General features: G+C 40.9%; 1 protein-coding gene across 1 annotated transcript in view; it reads left to right on the top strand.

Annotated features, from left to right (window-relative positions):
* Nucleotides 1-12,854, top strand: part of FDX1 (ferredoxin 1) — a 30,803-nt gene extending 17,949 nt beyond the window's left edge. The window contains exons 3-4 of the mRNA XM_080815175.1: nucleotides 7,156-7,285; nucleotides 11,546-12,854. Of these exons, the coding sequence (XP_080671301.1) occupies nucleotides 7,156-7,285; nucleotides 11,546-11,660 (245 nt within the window). The 3' untranslated portion in view covers nucleotides 11,661-12,854. The remainder of the gene's footprint in view (nucleotides 1-7,155; nucleotides 7,286-11,545) is intronic.
* The last annotated feature ends 286 nt before the right edge of the window (nucleotides 12,855-13,140 follow it).

Here is a 13,140-nt window from a genome sequence, read left to right as displayed (position 1 = left end):
ACAGGTGCCCCACCTCTACGGTTTTTGCTGAGAAATCCACTGATAGCCTTATGGGGATTTCCTTGTAAATTACAAGCTTTTCTCTTGCTGCTTTTTTTTTTTTTTTTAACGATTTTACCCATTTATTTGACAGACAGAGATCACAAGTAGGCAGAGAGGCAGGCAGAGAGAGAGAAAGGGAAGCAGGCTCCCTGCCGAGCAGAGAGCCCGATGCGGGGCTCGATCCCAAGACCCTGGGACCATGACCCGAGCCGAAGGCAGAGGCTTTAACCCACTGAGCAACCCAGGCGCCCCTTCTCTTGCTGCTTTTAAGATTCCTTCTTTGTCTTTGATTTTTGGCAGTTTTATTATATTGTTGCTTGAAAAAGATCTCTTCAAGTTGAGTTTGTTTGGGGACCTATGAGCTTCATGAGTTGCATGTCCAACTCCACCACATTTTGGAAGTTTCTCAGCCGTTACTTCTTAAAATCAGCTTTTTGCCATCTTTTCCCTCTCTTCTCCATTGGGGGCTCCAGGAATTTGTGGATTGTTTGTTTTGATGGTTAAAACACCAGCAGGTCATATAGGCTTTCTTACTCATTTCCATTCTTTTTTTCTTTTTTCCCTCTGACTGGATAATTTCAAAGGTCCTATCTTCTCATCTGTGGTCTTCCTTCTGCCTGGGCCATTGTGTCGTGGACGGTCTCTGTCGCATTTTGCATTTCTTTCACTGTGCTCTTCAGCTCCAGAATTCCTGTTTGGTTCTCTTTTATGATTTCTGGCTCTTTGTTATACTTAACTATGTTCATGCATCATTTTCCTCATTTCATTGATGGTCTTTCTGTGTTTCTTTGTAGCTCATTTAATTTCCTTGAAACAACTATTAGGAATTCTTTATCAGGTAAATAGGAGATGTTCTTGTCTTTGGGGTCAGTTACTTGAAGATTATTGTGTTCTCTTGGTGGCATCGTGTTTCCTTGATTTTTCATGTTCCTCAAAGTCTGGTGGTGTTGTCTTCAAATCTGCAGTGGCAGTCACCTCCTCTAGTCTTCATGGACTGACTTTGGGAGGGAAATTTTTGTCAGCCCTGCTAGGGATGCTGCGGCTTTGGGGGGCCTTCAGTGGATTCACCTGCGTGCTTGCTTCCTCCTGTGGCGCAGTCTTAAGCTTCTGTGCCTTCTCTGGATTCGGCAGAGCCAGCTTGTGTGCTCACGACTTCCCTTTTCCAAGGGCAGCCTGGCTTCATGCACATGCTTCCTGGACGTCTGCACAAGCTCACTCTTGATGCCTTTGGGAGCGTGCTTGGGGAGTTGGCCACAGGGTCAGAAGGAAGATGTGTGGGTGAGACATGTGGACTGCTTGAGGTGTCTGTGCATGGGCTGGGTGGATCTGGGGGTGAGGCATCCCCAGTGCTCAGTGGGCCTCCTGCTAGAGGACATGACGTGGTTAGTAAGAGTCACATCCCTCTGATATATTCCGAGCCCTGACTGCTGATGTCCTTGCCCCTTGCTGCCCTCTAGCGTTCAGCTCAAACTCAGTGCGCTGGACGAGGCGAGGGAAGTGGGCCTGTTTGGCAGCATCTTCTCAAAACAGCTCCTCATCCTCAGGCTGCCCTGGAGTATCAGCCCCACCTGGATCCCACAGCTCCCACAGAGGCACTTTGTGAACGGTGCCAAGTTGTTGTGGAGGGTGCGGTGTGACTGAGGCCCATCTTTGTTGTCCATTTTGCTGCGCTCAGTCCCTCACCACAGTTAATTCTAAGACATTTTCATTTTGTTTTTCATTATTCCAAATGGAAATTCTATACCCTTTAGCTATGACTCCCCAACCCCCCATTTCCTGTCCCTTAAACAATCACATCTTTTTCTATCTATAGATTTGCCTGTTCTGGATAGTACATGTAAGTGGAATCAGAAGTTGTCTTTTGTAACTGACTTTTTCCGATGAGTATCATATTTTTAAGGTTCATCTCTGTGGTAGCATATATCAGTACTTCATTCATTTTTAGGGCCAAATAATACTCATATTCCATTTTATGGATATTCTTCTTTTTGTTTACACTTTCATCCCTTGAGGCATATTTGGATTGTTTCCACTTTGTAGCTATGGCCAAGGTATGAAAGCAATTAATGAAGAGAGGATGTTCTTTTCTTTTCTTTCTATTTTTTAAAGATTTTATTTATTTGACAGAGAGAGAGAGAGAGCGCATAAGCAGGGGGAGTGGCAGGAAGAAGACACACTGGGTGGGTAACTCACATGCTCAGGTAACCAACCGTCTTTTGCGGCAGGCTGCCACAGAGATGAGAATGGCTAAGGGGCTATGGACACCTGTCCGTCCGCCTGTCCTCTCCCACATCCAGCCCCTGCAGAGATGGTGGTTGTGAACCTCTGCAATGGGTTACGGGAAGCTGCTAAAGGATTTTGAGCAGGAAGGTGATGCAGCATGTCTTATTTTGGACCGATCTCACTGGTGGCTGTGTAAAGGATGGATTTGAGATGAGTACGACAGAAGCAGAAACCATGAGATTTCACCAGGGGGGCGGTAAAAAGATGGAAGGAAGTAGAGAGAGCCAAGGAGAGATCCCGTCCTAGAAAGGGAGTCAAAATAAGAATGTTTCAAATGATAGAGCGAGCACCAGAAAGGTGCAATGTGAGAAAAGCCCCAGGAAGAGGAGGGTGCGTACAGTATGGTCTCAATCATCTTGGAAAGGAGAGAAAAGTTCATATACCTGATAAATCCCTCTGGAAAAATGTGGGACATTCCTTTTTGCACCACCTGGTCAAATGAAACGAAGAGTCACCAACCATGTCCCGCTCTTCATATGCCTTCAACTCTTTTCCCGAGGAAACTTGAATTCTTTTAACCTTCTCTTAAAGATTTTATTTTCATTCTCTAGTATAATTTTCATTGCCCTCTCAGGAAACTTGCCAATTGTTTCCACATCTTGCTTTAAGTTGCCAGACTCAGAGCTGAAGAGGATTCTAACAAGGATTTGACAAACGTTTAGTATATGCAGAAGATTAAACTTTTGGTTCCTGCGAGATAAGTTCCTATTACACATTCTAGTCCTGTATTTACTCTTTACATCAATGTACTACATTCACGATCACCCCATATTTCACAGTCCCTTCCAAACTTTGTCTGTCAACAGGTGTGCTTTTCTTATTCCTTGGACTGGGAAGAAATCAAATATAACAGACACTCTTAGATGCAGAATGAAATCAACTCAGCCTGTTTAAGATGGCTAACATTGTACCGAATGGAACGGTCATATTGTGCTCTAAGTGTCACTTTTGAAAAAAAAAATTCTGCAGCTACGATTCACAAGACCTCATGAATCACGATTAGAAGAAACAATCCTATAAGACCCCCAAGATAATAAGACAATCTGAGGAGTATTTTTTTTTTTAAGATTTAAAAATCTGTCCTATTTAAAAAAGGCAGGAAGACTTACAGAAAATAGTGAAGACATGTCTCTGAAAAAAGTACTTGGGAGGAAAATATACATCTTTTTAAAAAGAGCCTAAAACTGTGAGAACAACAAGAAGCTATTTCAGAAAAGTTACTCCTTTCTTTTGTTCTTGTCTTAGCTCATAAAAAAAATATTTCATGATGGCTATTTCTTCCAATTTAGTAGGTCTTGTAGTTAAAGGTAGTCCCCCAACTAGTAAGCACCTGACTTTTGCCTTTTTGGGATACACCTATATGAATTTTAACACAGTATAAGTTTGTGTAACCACCACCGCAATCACCATACAGAACAGTTTCATCACCCCCAAAATTCCTTTGGGCTGCTCCTTTGGGATCACACCCTCACCCATCCCTAACCCTTGGTAACCACTGGTCTGGTCTCCATCCTATAGTTTAGTCTTTTCAGAATGTTGTCTAAATATAAACTTACAGTACGTAACCTTTGAGACTGGCTTCTCTCACTCAGTATAATGCCTGAGATTCATCCAAGTGGTCTTGTGCCCATAATTCATTCCTGCTTACTGCTGACAAGCATCCCGTTGTGTGGACGTAGCACAGCTTGTTTCTAGCACATATATCGTGGTATTGTGTTGTGGTTTTCACCAGCATTTTCTCCAAAAATTGATGAAGTTGAATATCTGGGGATTTTTTCGGGGGGAGGGATCGCCATCATTTTTTCCAAAGTCATCTGGGAGAATGGCCTAATTTTTCTCTTGTACTACTAGAAGAAAGCTCTGAATGGCCCAGAGTTGTGCATATGTACACGTTCAAGTCCGGCTGTCCTTGAGTATATTTTTATGTGCTTATTTGTCATCTCTGTATTCTCTTTGGTGAAGTATCTGTTCATATCTATTACCTGTTTTTTAATTGGGTTATTTGCTTTTTCTTCTAGCATGAGTTTTGAGAGTTCCTTACATATTAGGCATCCTAGTCCTTTATAGGACATGTATCCCACACTGTAGCTTGTCTTTTCATTCTCTTGACCATGTCATCAGCAGAGTACAAGTTTTTAATTTTAATGAATTTCAATGTATATGTTTTTTTCTTTTACAGATTGTGCTTTTGAACTTGAGATATAGATACAGATAAAGATCTATCTATATCTCTCCTGCCCCCATTTAAGTAAAATATATTCATTTATGTTTTGTATGAAATGTTCCAAATTTACACAAAAATAGAAAAGTCACCTACTTGCTCAAATAACCAGTTTGTGTGTGTGTGTGTGTGTGTGTGTGTGTGTGTGTGTGCGCGCGTTTATATTGAGAGAGAGAAAGAGAGCGTACGCGCATGTGGAGAGGAGGGGCAGAGGGAAAGAGAAACTCAAGTAGACTCCATGCAGAGCGTGGAGCCTGGTGCGGGGCTTGGTCCCACAACCCTGAGATCCTGACCTGAGCTGAAACCAAGAGTTGGATGCCCAGCTGACTAAGCCACCCAGGAGCCCCTGTGTGTATGTTTACTAGATTATATATACTTAGTATTTAAGTAAAGTGACTTAGGTTATGGAGTCGCAGGAACTAGTTATCTTCAACATTGGGAAACTTACTTGAAGCCGTGACTCATCTCTAACTAGCAATATGATCTTTAGTCTATTCATTTAACTTCTTGGGTTTAATTCCTCTTGTATTTAAAGAGAAAGTTGAATTATTTAAGATTCCTTACAACTTCCATAATAGTATTAATACATAACAACATTAATACAAGATTAATAATAATAACAATAACAATACACTTGTATTGGGCTTATTACCTATATGTCGTGGTTGCAAGGTCATATATTAAGTAAACACTCACATGTAATTCTTGCAACTACCATGTGAGGCTGGTAGGGTCACTCCTGAGGGAACTGAGGTGTGGCGGGGAAAGGAGCTCAGGGTGATGCGGGGATGGAAGCCCGAGAGCCTGGCTCCAGAGCCCGCCTGGGACTCCCAGGCTTCACGGTGTGGTCTCCTTCTAGTCAGTCCTGTTACTGCTTTAAGTTAGATTTAGTAGAAATGAACATTTAAGGAAGTCTCTCATTTCCTTCTTGATTTTTTTAGATAATAAAGTGTGAATGACAAATGTTTAAATTATGAGGGAACAACTCTTGTTAAAATTATTAAGTCATTCAGGGGAAAATAAAGCAGGTTACTCATTATTGATAATAGTTATATGTTTTATGTATTGTTTATTGACCAAAAGAGAATCTAAATCAAACCGAAGTTACTCCTAGGACTCTATAATCTTTACGGTTGTGTAAAAGCTTTAAAATTACTTTAAAAACAAGCAAGAATAACCTTTTCAGGTAGATTTTAACCAGAACATGCTTCTGCATGTTTCTGTTTCGTCAGATCCTCCTTTGGACTCCCCATTTTTGGAAGATAAGCTTGGCCAGACCGGGGACGGGATTTAGAGCTGTTAGTATGTGAGACAAACTTGAAGTAGCAAAGGATGCTAAGCTTGGAGAGGGAAGAACAGTCTCGAATATATGAAAAGCTATTGTTTGGAAGAAAGATTTACTGAATAAACTGTTAATAAAATTCTCACAGAGGGTAGAAAAGTGGGTGCCAGGAGTTGGGGAAGTAGGGAGAGGTTGGTGAAGGGACACAGACTTGCAGCTGTAAGTGAATAAGGTCTGAGGGTTTCACGTGTAACGTGGTGACTGTAAGTGATGTATAATGTGTCATAGAACTGACATTTGCTAAGATCATAGAATTGAACTGTTCTCACAAAAAAAAAAAAGTGATAAATATATGAGGAGATGGGTGTATTAATGAATTGGAGGGGGGGATCCTTCCACGTTCCGTACTTGGAGCTGATCACGTGATGTACACTTCCGTAGCTTACAGTTTGGTCAGTTATGCCTCAACATAGCTGAGGAGAGAAAGAAGGCCGGGACTGTGTGGGCTCGACCTGGGTCAGCGGCAGAAGGTACCGCATGATGGACCTGCTTAGGCGGCGTAGCTTTGCTGGGAGGCTTTCCTGCAGACACTAGGGAACCCCTGGGACAGGGATGCAGCGGAGCAGAGCCAGTCATGGTTTGTTTGGACTCCGTGACTTTTCAGTTCCCTTTTCACAGTGCGTGGCATATAAGAGGCACTCAGAAAATAACTGTCAAATTCCTAACTTAAAAAAACAGGATGGGAGAAATAGTCTTACCTCATTATTTTAAAACCAACATAATTCTTAAAAGGACGTATTAATTCTATCTTGGTTTTGAAGAGCGATCGAGAGGGAGGAATATTTAATTTGATTTAGATGTGGGTTTACTTGCTTTCTCACTCCTCTCATATACCACAAGGCTTCATAAATTGTGTTGAGCTCTCCAGAATAAAGGTAAATAACTTAGATAGCTATTATATACATTACTATGTAAGTTTACAAATGCACACGTTGTTGTATGTGTGCATGTCTGAGTTTATTAATTTGTAAGCTCTTCGATATTAGGATTGTGTATTTTTGTGTTTCCCTTCACAGCACTTAGCCCAGAACCTTTTTGAAAGCATATGTGAAAGATTTCAAATTGTGTGTGTGTGTGTGTGCGCTTGGGACAGGGGGGGATGGGAAAGGGTGGGGGCTTGTCTCTAAATCTCGTTATTATTCAGAAATAAAGTCCTATCATTTCTGTATGCTTATGCTGATTCTAAAATTTAGACATAATCAGTCCAAGCCAGATCTGAATGGTGTGTAATGTAGGGGAGTGTGTTCAATGTCTGTTGCTTTCTTAGGAGCGTGTGAGGGAACCCTGGCCTGCTCCACCTGTCACCTCATCTTTGAAGAGCACATATTTGAGAAGCTAGAAGCAGTCACGGATGAGGAGAATGACATGCTCGATCTGGCCTACGGACTAACCGATAGGTAAGATTTTAGGACTACTTCAGCCATCCTAATAATCTGGGAAGTTAAAGTTTTTGGTAGTTTGTATCTATCTGAGACCAGACCCACACATGTAATAGTGATCTCCTGGCACAGATAGATAACAGTCACAAACTCTGAATATCAAATATGTGACATTGCTTTTTGTTCTCACTCTTATAATTTTTGCCTTTATGAAACTTTCCTTTCTGCTAAAGTTAAAAAAAAAAAATCCATTCAAGGTATAGGAGGTATAAGTTCTAGATCCTAATAAATCTTCTTTCATCTATTTTTATACCAGGGATTAATATTTATCACAATTTAATGAGTTGGGATTCAGTTTAATGCTTTTTATGGTGTTCTTGAAGGACAGATTTGATAATTGGATGAAATTATCATGCGAAGTTTAACCTACTTGAAAGAACAGAAATTTTCAAGAAACAATATATAATGGTAACTATATTAAAAAGAATAGTTCTGTTTCTAAGTGTATCTTAATACACTTAGATTTAATTAGAGCTTGTTCTTGATATTAACAATAGGTAGAATTACTCTTTAAAGTAGTCAGATTTATAGTAACAAGTGATGTTGAGTGATAATTGATTTTTAAAAATTACCTAGTCTTTCAGTTGGAGTTAGAGGAGGTAGCTAGTTATGTTACTGTTTCAGGGGGGCAAGTTCATAAGGGATTACTTAATTAAGGTCGCCTTTGGTATTTAACTATAATTTGGTGACCCTCATGAAAAATCACTATTTAAAAAAATAAAATAATAGGAATAATAATAGCCTTAAATTGTATATATTATATAACCATAATTTTGTTAAATCCTTAGTGTCAATCATATTATTTAATCCTCACAAAAATGTTTAGGCCATTAGTATTTATTTAGAGGTGACGAATCCATTTATTCCCTTTGGTGGTTCATTTCCCTGCTGGTGGCAGTGAGACTGATCCCCAGCAGGAGAAGCTGGGAAGACAAGGTCTCTTCAGAGCAAAGTGGACGGTAGCTGCCCCGTCCCCATCCCCCTTCACATCTTTAGGTGCCACCTTCTCTGTCGACCCCTGTTTTTGCTGGGGAGTAGCACACAGAAGGCACACAGTGACTGTTGTGGGGAAACAGAACAATGCCTCTCACAGGTAGCAGTTATAAGACACTGGGGCACATCTGGAATGAAAATAATTTTGCTCACAGAGGGTAACCACATGTAAATGATTTCTGGGGTACCCACATAGTTCCAAAACAAAGAAACAAGGAAATTCTTTCGGTTCCTGTATATATTTTAAAGTTAAGTGCTGTGTAAATGTCTTTATTTCTTAAGATAAAACACCATTGTTTTAATGTTTATTATAGAATCTTCTTCACCGTGATTGCTGCTGGACTGGTGATACATGGGCTCATAGAGCACTTACTGTAATGGTTACCGGTCGCTTTTTTCCTGTATCTCCAGGGCCTGATTCACCATAGGGCATCACCCAACTAGTTGTGGAATTAATGGTCGATAGAAAGAGAAATTCAGGAATTACCTGTGGGTCCATATTTGGTGATAGTCATTGCTTGGTGCCACCAATTTCCAGGGGTAATGGACACAGAGGCCTCAGTGTCTGTAGTTGGAAGATGAGGATAATAATAGTACCTGCCTTGTTGGGTTGTTGTGTGATGCTCTTAGAACAGTGTCTGGTGGAGAAAGCAGTCATTAAATAGTTTTTAACATTGTAATCGTAAAAATAATGTGCTGGATACTTACTATCATGCCTAGGTACTTGACAATGATTATTTCTGACCTCCAGGGTTAGGCAGTATCATCACCATTTCGTAGGCAGGAAAATAAGGTGTTAATTACGAGATTTGCTGAAGGCCGCACATCTAGGGAATGACAGAGCCTTAATTTGCATCGGTTATGTTGGGCCCCAAAGTTGTTGATCTTATACTTCTCTGAACTGAAAACCAACCCTTAGGAGTAAAGTAAACACACCCTCTAGTGTATTTCCACTGTCACATATATATGGCAAAGGGGACTGGAGAACAAACCGTCAAGGTTTGCACAGTGTCAGAATTTTGTGGAACTTAGGGTGAAATCAAGGCCACCTTGCGGTTGGTCTCCTGGTCTGGAGGTACAGACACTTTGTCCACTGGGTAGACCTAGAGCAAGAAGGTAGAGGAGAGAGGGGAGAAAACAGCTGCGGGGCACCACTGCCTTGTCTTCCTGGAGCCACCGTCCCTGGGTCCCCATATCACACTTCCTGTCCTTTTTCTGCATGTGCCGTGAGCTGCCCCTTTTCGCTGATGGCTGTTTCCATCTCTGTCTCACTTACTAAATTAAAAGTGCCTTGGAGACTGGCATTCTCTCTTTATGTGAACACTGGGAATAACCAGCAGGACTCGCCACAGTCAGACGAATTGGTCTAAATTGGCTCGCCACATTTTCTGCCCTACAGACAGAGGTCAAGGCATAAATGAGTACGGTCAAGGCTATTTGTAATCAGCAAGTAGGAATTATTGGCAGAAGGGGATTATTTCTATCAGAAGTCAGTATTTCCTCTGGTTAAACTTACTCCCTTGCTCAGAAACTTCCCAGTGGTCCCTCATTGCTCACCAGTTAAAGCCCAAACTCTTGGTGTTCAAAGCTGTCTGTGGCCTGGTGGCTGCGTTAGCCCATCACCCTCCCTGCATAGAGCCAAGCCAAGCTGCAAACCCATATGGCCTCAAATAGGCCTTGAATCCCTGTACCTTTGCCTCAAATGACTTTATCTTTTATTAAGTATTATATCCTCCCCATCCTTTAAAGCCCATTCTAAGTGCCATCTCCCCTGGCCAGAGGTAAGTGCTTCCTCCTTTCCTCTCAGACCTTCTGGCTTTCTCTCTCTGTGGCATCGGTCACGATCTCACATGTTAATTACCTGTAAATGTGTCTCATCTCTTCAGCTGTTTGATTGAAAGTTCACTCTTTCATACTGATGCTGGTCGTTGAGTCCCACAGCAGTTCTGTGAGGACCCTGCTTATTCTTCATCTTTAGGATTAGGTTAGGAGACTAATGTCTGGCAGGGTTAGGAAACGGGCCATGTGCTGTGCTGGATTCTGGACCCCTGGCTGGTCGGCTCTAACCCGATGCTGCCTCCTTACAGCCCCCGGCTCCTGGCACGTCAGCGTGTTCAGTGAGGGACGTGAGGTGCTCTTCCTTGCACACCCACTGACAGTCAGTGCTGTGCCTTTAGATGCTCAGGAAATGCGGGATGGATACATGAATGAGACCAAGACCTGCATGCCGAATTCCATCACAGTGTAGATAGTTTGACTGTATCACTAATATATTGTTTTTATGTGCCTCACAGAGAAAGGCACTGCTGATTAAAATACTGGTACAAAGTTATCACTTGACATTTTGTGCATATTAAAAGAGCTATTTATACTTATTTAGACATATATTTGTTCATCACTGTTTAAAAAAGTAAACTACAAATAAAATGGGTAGTAATTCTGAAGAAAAAAGAAAGAAAATGGAATTATATTCTTCCAGTGACAAATATTTGCTTTACTAGTGCCAAATTTATGTCCTCCTGTGTTTCTTAACTTTCACAGTCTCTTTGGACTTATTCTGAGTGGTAGTTAAGTTCACACATGTAGTATGAACACCCTACCCACAACTCAGTTGAAAAGACGCCCATCAAACAGTGTCACCGAGCCCACAGCTCCGACGTGACTGCCGCCTCCCAGTGCAGCTGTGATTGTAAGATGCCGTTGATTTTAAGATGCATCTCAATTTCAGAGATATTAAAAATGTGGCCAAAAAATGCATCTGATAATTGATGACTTACGTCTATGTATTTATTTCAAATTTGTTTTGAAGGTTTTAAAAAGGGTACCTTTCTTTTGTCATCTGTATGGTTTCGAGGACGGTGGTGGTGGGGGGAATTGATGAATCGTTCTTTTGGTGTGGCTCAAACCTCTGTTCTCTTCCCCACTGTCGTGCCTTCTGATGGTTTCATTGCTCGTGAGCCCTTCACCGAAACACAGTAGTTGTAGGAGATGCTAGAGACTGCAGACGAACATTCTTCAGCACACCATGCTTTGTGTTCGGTCTCACGTTTGCATTTCCGTGTAGCCTCTAGTTTTGAAAGGGTTGGGTGTATGTCTTTCGATGTAGTGATTTAAAAGGTAAGTAAATCCCTCACTGCTTTGGGTAGGAAAATGTCCTGTCAACTGCATTGCCTTATGAATAGTAACACACTTGATCCTAAACCATAACTTCTCCCTCTTATGCAGATCTCGATTGGGCTGCCAAATCTATTTGACAAAGGCTATGGACAATATGACAGTTCGAGTACCTGATGCTGTGGCCGATGCCAGACAAGCTGTGGATGCGGGCAAGAACTCCTAAGCCAGAAAAAATGGGAATATTTTCACAAAATTTTACCTATTTTTATAATTATTATTTCTTAATGTAATTACATGAGAACATGGGTGAAGGGGTTTGTTATTATGATTAGCTTTACCACTTTAATCGACCTTACATGACTATTGCATTTTGTAGTTCTGAAAGTATGCAACTGTTATTTTGGTTAACTTACAAAAAGCAAATCAAATATTAGAAAATACTTAGTATTATAGAATCTTACATATTTTACCTTATGTTTGTCTAACAACTGTAGCAAGATATTTTCACCTAAATCTTATGCCTAATTACATGTAAGTTAGGTTAGAAAAAGGTATTATTTTTTCCCTTTTAGATGTGGGTGAAGGCAGAGATCAAAAATGGCTTGTCTAGAGCCATAGGACAAATGAGAAAATGCATACTAGAACTTGTTATCTTCTTACTACAAGTTTCGTGTTCAGACTGAAACTAGAGAAATTAGGAGTATCTTATCAACAGCAATAATTAAATGAACAAAACTAATCACTCAGTAAACTGCTTAATTTCAAAGACTATCACTGCCTTTCAATAAAGATTTCAGAATTTTGATCCAGTGAAAGTGTCTGGACTCCCTCACAGCTGGGGGCTGGTTTCCAAGAGCCAGCACCCTGCGGGGTTGCTCATGGGCCAGGCAGAAGCTGCATCCTGCCCGTGATGAGTTCTGGAAGCCACACAGCACCACTTCTGCCTCTTCTTCTCATGACCAGTGAGGCACTGAGTCGGGCCCCTCATTTGCAGAGACAGAGTCAGGGAACTTGCAGACATGGTTTGAAGCCACCACAGTAACCATTACTTTGAGGTTAGCTTCTGGCACGTCACTGCCGGAGAAGACTGGCCTTCTAAGTGTTCTGAACGTTTCAAGAAGGGCTGGATTTTGCTCTTACATTGCATTTTGAAAGATTCTTGTGTATTCTTTATTATGATGGTTCATTGGTTTTCGTCTCTAACTCCCAATAGTTTTCTTCCTGACAGTTGGTTAAAATCAGAGAGAATAATGGTGGGTTCCCTTTCAATGCTGTGTAATTTTAGTTAACATTTCTCTGCATTTTGCCATCAAGAAAGGCAGCTTCCTTTGGCATAATAGTATGTATAATTGTTGGTTACATGCTAACACTTAATATTGTATTTGGTTTTCACAAATAAAACCAACCTGTAATTACATACGTAATTCAGAGCTACTGAATTAGTTTTCCAAGTGAACGATTCGAAGAATTTTGAAAACCTTTTGCCTACCTTTCACTGTGAAAACATTGTCTAATTTTTGTCTTAAAGGACAGCTTTCTTATTTTCTTGATGACTATTTAAATATTATGGTGATCTGTGTAGTTTCTATCCTAGTCATTTAGCATTTGTCAGAACAATTACATTTTGCTTAAAAAATTGTTTTCTTAGGGGGATCTTAGATTCATTACATGTTTTCTCATCTTTTTCTTCTTTTTTTTTTTAC

Source organism: Martes martes (genome assembly GCF_963455335.1).
Source record: "Martes martes genome assembly, chromosome: 10".
NCBI lineage: Eukaryota > Metazoa > Chordata > Mammalia > Carnivora > Mustelidae > Martes > Martes martes.
Note: the sequence above shows the minus strand (reverse complement) of the source record. Positions and strands in the feature narration are given on the sequence as shown.